We start from the raw sequence: 6,000 nt of genomic DNA, 5'->3' as shown, positions 1-6,000 counted from the left end.
TAGACATGTAGTTATCCTCCTGCTTTCCCTGCCCCCGTTAATTTATCATTCATTCCTTACGCTGAACATAAAAATTAGTAAATGGTGATCTCCGTAGGCATTCGTTAATAAGCACGTTTTCTCCCGAATGCCCCTACCAGTGTTCATTTCTCTGAGGCACGCCTGTCCTGGATCTACTAGCCTTTCCTTAAAAGATGGGGAAGGAAGCATGGCTCAGGGCTAAGATGCAGGGGATGTGAGTCTCCAGCGATGGTCAGTAGCAGGGTAATCTTGTTGAAAAACAATTGTAACAACAAAACATGTTTACACTACTTGTGATTTAACCCACATTCAAATAGAGTCCAAAGATGACAGCCAAGTAACAAGAGAGAGTTGGCGTTAAACCTCATCTAAAGGCCGAAAAAGCCTTCTCTTCCTCTCTCTTTAAACAGCAGTATTTCCATTAAAGAGGCAGTATGAACAGATCAGTTTCAGCAGAACATCCAAGCCATAATTTGGCTTTTCACGTGTGCCTTGGTGGGTTCCAGTTGCCCAAACTATAACCTATGCCGCCGCCGCAAAAAAAAAAAAAAAGATCCCAAGGACTCTTTCCTTTTTGGTGCTTCTCCCCTTGACCTTCTAAAGCGGTCTATTATTGGATGCATTCCTACCCTACTTAATATCACAGACTGAAAAATGTCAGGAGAAAAAGAAGAAGACGGGTCACCTCCAGCTGGATAAAGGTGAAGACAAAGAGGAAGCGGGGGCCCCAGTCAAGCCACCTACAGCCAGCCAGACGTCCTCAGCATGGTCCCACATTCTCCAGGGTAGGGCAGTGCCCCGGTTAATGCTCCCCCTCCTGTGGAGAGGAGGGGAGGGCAGCGGGTCACCATCTCACCACCTGGCTGTTGTAGTCCTCCGTGACTGCCCCCTCTGGGTTCCCGTCCTGTCTGGGCCACCGGCGGCCCCTGTGCTCCCGCTGCAGCCTCCGCTCCCCGCGCCTCTTTTGCCGGTCCCTCTGGCGCTCCAGCTGCTTGGTACGGTGGTAGCGCTGCTGGAAGAGATCCTTCGCGTACGCGTACAGCTGCACGTCCAGGAAGTTGAGCTCCTCGATGCGCTGGCGGGCACCCTCGTTGATCTCCACGTTGGAAGCCCGCGTGACGTTGAACTGCGTGAAGGGGGAGATGAACTTGAGGTTGAATGTCCTCTCAAAGAGAAATTGCGTCTTCCGCTGGAACTCCGTGAGCCCGAAGAAAGCCATGTTCTTCAGGTTGCTCTTGGCGCTCTGCAGCAGGATGGCGTTCCTCTCGCTCTCATTCATGAAAGTCAAGTTGTAGCAGCCCACCAGGCTGAGGTCGGCCAGCATGCGCACCTGGCGGTTGTTAGCCAGGTTGTAGGTGCAATCCATGAATTCCCGTAGGCTGACCCCAGACCAGTCGTCCCCGGGGTAGCAGGTAGGCAGCTCATCGGGGGTGGGGCTCCTCCCATCGCACACGTGGAGGGAGGTTTTCCACGTGGCCCCTCTCTGGACGTGTTTCCACTCGCTCAGGTACCGGGACACCGGATCCCGCAACATGGTGATGTAATAGAAATTCCTGGAAGAGATTAGACGAAGAGCGTCAGTCCGCCGTAACTATAACCCTGGGACCCCGCGCCTCTGTAGCGTCTCTATCAGCATTGACTCAATGGGTTTTTCTGCCAGATGGTCACGTGAGAATATCTGCCTGGATTTGCACCTGTCGGGCCATGTTCCCCTATGTGCGTGTTTCTACAATACAAACACGCATGAATCGGTTTTCAGTACTATTTGCTGGGTTTTTTCTTTCTGCTCCAGGGTGGGGAGGGGCGGGGCTGGGGGAATCGATCAGCAGTAATTCATTCAGCAACCGCTCACTGTTCAATCGCTACCAGCAATAACAATACCTTACATTAAGAGAACACGCCATGTTTATTGAACGTTATCACCCATCTGATATTTTATTTGATCCTTAAAAGGAACTTTCGTAGTAGACACGGGGGACTATTTGATAGGGAAACAGTGCAAGGGGGTTAGGATGATTTACCCAAAGCCATGTGACTAGAAAGAGCAAAGCTGGAAGCCAAGTCTCCTTAATCTTTCCTGTTCACAGGGGTATTCTGGGTTAAGAGGTGGGTGGGGTAGGGGAAGGATGTGTTGTGTGTGGAGACCAATATTTACCGAGCAGTCACCGTGTGCTAGAAACTGAGCTGGGTACTTTATGGATACTGGCACAGATCACCTTCAACATAACTTTGTAAAATGGGCTTTATCACGACTTTTTTTAAAAAAAGCTGATAACACAGAGACTGAGAAAGGTGAAAAATACAGCCCAAGATCCTAGAGCAAATTAATACTTGATGCAATAAAATTTAGGCCTATTTGATTTCAAAGCTTCTGTGCTTTCCTGGGCACCATATTGATATTTTACAAACAAAAATGTAACGAATATTTATTGAATGCCTACGACTTGTCAGGTGTGGTGGTTATTATAATCACAGGGCTCATCTCATCTAATGGCATCTATTGGAACATTGAGAAGAGATACATTTTACAAATGGCAAGCTTCAGAATGATCAGGTAAAGATCAGGGCACCACTGGCTCAAAAGGGCAAGAGAGCTGTGAAGAGGCCAGGAGAGATGTGGAAAAGTCGACAGATAAAGACACAGCAGTATATATGTGTTAGCATACGGTATTTGTTTTTCTCTTTCTGACTTACTTCACTCTGTATGACAGACTCTAGGTCCATCCACCTCACTACAAATAACTCAATTTCGTTTCTTTTTATGGCTGAGTAATATTCCATTGTATATATGTGCCACATCTTCTTTATCCATTCATCTGTCGATGGACACTTAGGTTGCTTCCATGTCCTGGCTATTGTAAATACAGCTGCAGTGAACATTGGGGTACATGATTCTTTTTGAATTATCGTTTTCTCAGGGTATATGCCCAGTAGTGGGATTGCTGGGTCATATGGTAGTTCTATTTTTAGTCTTTTAAAGAACCTCCATACTGTTCTCCGTAGTGGCTGTATAAATTTACATTCCCACCAACAGTGCAGGAAGGTTCCCTTTTCTCCACACCCTCTCCAGCATTTATTGTTTGTAGATTTTTTGATAATGGCCATTCTGACTGGTATGAGGTGACACCTCATTATGCTAACACACATATATGGAATCTAAAAAAAAAAAAAAAAAGGTTCTGAAGAACCTAGGGGCAGGACAGGAATAAAGATGCAGACGTAGAGAATGGACTTAAGGACACGGGGAGGGGGAAGGGTAAGCTGGGACGAAGTGAGAGAGTGGCGTGGACAAACGTAAAATAGATAGCTAGTGGGAAGCAGTCGCATAGCACAGGGAGATCAGCTCGGTGCTTTGTGAGCACCTAGAGGGGTGGGATAGGGAGGGTGGGAGGGAGACGCAAGAGGGAAGGGATATGGGGATATATGTGTACGTATAGCTGATTCACTTTGTTATACAGCAGAAACTAACACAACAATGTAAAGCAATTATACTCCAATAAAGATGTTTAAAAAAAAAAAAGACACAGCAGTAGGCATTAGAGGAAAGCAAACATTGATTCCAAGTAAGGAAAATCTTTCTCATCATTTGAGCAGCTGCCAATGGAATGGGCTGCCCACCCCACCTTTATCACCAGGGGTGACACTCAGGGTGCCCCTGGGCAGACTAAAACTGTGCCACCAGGGAAGCCCCAGACAGATTTTTGAATGCTCAAATAAGATCACATATGGTGGGGGGGGCTTCCCTGGTGGCGCAGTGGTTGAGAGTCCGCCTGCCGATGCAGGAGACGCGGGTTCGTGCCCCGGTCCAGGAAGATCCCACATGCCGTGGAGCGGCTGGGCCCGTGAGCCATGGCCGCTGAGCCTGCGCATCCGGAGCCTGTGCTCCGCAACGGGAGACGCCACAGCAGTGAGGGGCCCGCGTACCGCAGGGAAAACAAAAAAGATCACAGATGGGAAATCTGTAAGTTCCCTTGTCAATTGGACAAAACGGAAAACACAAAAGAGGATTTAAACAAGAAAGATGATGACTATCGATTGATAAGACTCAACCCCATTTATGTGTCTCAAATTTAGACACAATCCAGATTTTTAAAATAATCATAAGAGCTGGAGGATTTTAGGGCTGGGAATTACAACAGTTTGTGACATAAAGGGTTAACTGGAACTTGCTGCTGGAACCTGAGAGGCTTTGGTCTCACTTGGGAAAATTAACTGGCCATAGAGTTCCCTGTGCTTTCTTTGCATTGGACTCCACATGGTCTCAAAGCTAACTGAAACTAGCTTACACTTTAAAATGATCTTGGTTTCAAATTTAACTTTATTCAATGTAACACTGCATTTAACAAAGACTAGCTAAGTTGTAGAGTGCTGTTTACATGAGTAAAATAAGCCCCAAATGTCTGCAAGTTCTACTAGCCAAATAGGACAGAGGTCCATTTGTAACGAAAACAAACTCTGACATCAAGACACAAAAATGGACTAGGGCAACATTCATATTGATGAAGTACAAAGTTGTCCCATCTCATGGTTCTGGAACCAAGTGCCTAATAGCATTTGGGTATTGCTTTAGTCCGACATATTCTCATGTATGTTTTATTTGTTTGTCTCAATCTTGCAAAGCAGTCAAAATACCAAGCTAGAATAATAGTTAAAAAGAAAATAGGGTTGAAGAACACCTAATTATTGAAGAAGAAAACACAATTTGATCGATTAAAAGCATTTTTTCTCATCTCTATTTTTTTCTCTACTTTCATTTGCTCCTCTACTATCAGATGGAAAACTGCAAAAGTCATTGCTGAAATGATGTCTACCTCCAGGCCACACGCCCAACCTTCATTGTGTACAAGCTTCACTCCAGTTTCATGACTCTCTTCCCTGCTCCCAAACAACAGAAACTCATTTTCTTCTGCTCCCATAACTCTCAATTTAGTTTCTAAGAAAATTCTTTTTTTTTTTAGAAAATACAAAATATTTTATTTAAAAAAATTTTTATTTTACATTGGGTTATAGTTGATTAACAGTGCTGTGTTAGTTTCAGGTATACGGCAAAGTGATCCAGTTATACATATACATGTGTCTATTCTTTTTCAAATTCTTCTCCCATTTAGGTAATTACAGAATATTGAACAGAGTTCCCTGTGCTGTACAGTCCTTGTTGATTATCTGTTTTGAATACAGCAGTGTGTACATGTCAATCCCAAACTTCCAATCTATCCCAAACCAAGGAAAATTCTTAAAAATACTCTGAAATCTGCAACTTTCCTTTTCAAACGTTAATTGTTCAACAGCACAATGGAGGGTAAAGCAGAGACCAGAGAAGAAGGACAAGCAGCTCCCAAGCAAATGCCACGTGGCCACATGCAGAGGCTCTCATCAACACCCGTTCCTTTGTTTTTTTTTTTTTTTGCGGTACGCGGGCCTCTCACCGCTGCGGCCCCTCCCGCCGCGGAGCGCAGGCTCCAGACGCGCAGGCTCAGCGGCCATGGCTCACGGGCCCAGCCGCTCCGCGGCATGTGGGATCCTCCCAGACCGGGGCACGAACCCGCGTCCCCTGCATCGGCAGGCGGACTCCCAACCACTGCGCCACCAGGGAAGCCCCACACCCGTCCCTTTTAACTCAACCCCCTAAGCTGAGGCACAGTCTCATCTGTTCCGACACTTGTCCTGGCAGTTAAACTTTCCCCAGATTTTGGAAACATTAATAAGCAAACTATTATTTCCTCCTTCCATCCATCCATTCACTCACCTGGTAATTCTCCAAACGTTGATTGAGCCCCTGGTATTTGCCACACACTGGGGCTAGGCAGTGAGGACCCCGAGATCACTAAGACATTGTCCTCGAGGAGATCTCAGGCACCCAGTGATTCTGGTAAAGTGGGAGAAATGCTAACCATCAAGTTAAGGGACTGTTCTGCCTGGACCTGAACGATCCCAAAGACGACAACTTTTTCTGTCTCAGGGACAGCGTGCTGACAGCAC

The 6,000-nt window shown here is 46.1% G+C and overlaps 1 protein-coding gene across 1 annotated transcript in view; it reads right to left on the bottom strand.

Moving 5' to 3' along the window:
- Positions 1–318: 318 nt before the first annotated feature.
- The window catches only part of HS6ST3 (heparan sulfate 6-O-sulfotransferase 3), a 657,142-nt gene continuing 651,460 nt past the window's right edge, over positions 319–6,000 (bottom strand). Inside the window, exon 2 of the mRNA XM_032611380.1 lies at positions 319–1,574. Coding sequence (XP_032467271.1) covers positions 866–1,574 — 709 coding nt within the window. The 3' untranslated portion in view covers positions 319–865. The remainder of the gene's footprint in view (positions 1,575–6,000) is intronic.

The sequence above is a fragment of the Phocoena sinus genome, chromosome 18 (genome assembly GCF_008692025.1).
Source record: "Phocoena sinus isolate mPhoSin1 chromosome 18, mPhoSin1.pri, whole genome shotgun sequence".
Lineage (NCBI taxonomy): Eukaryota > Metazoa > Chordata > Mammalia > Artiodactyla > Phocoenidae > Phocoena > Phocoena sinus.
Note: the sequence above shows the minus strand (reverse complement) of the source record. Positions and strands in the feature narration are given on the sequence as shown.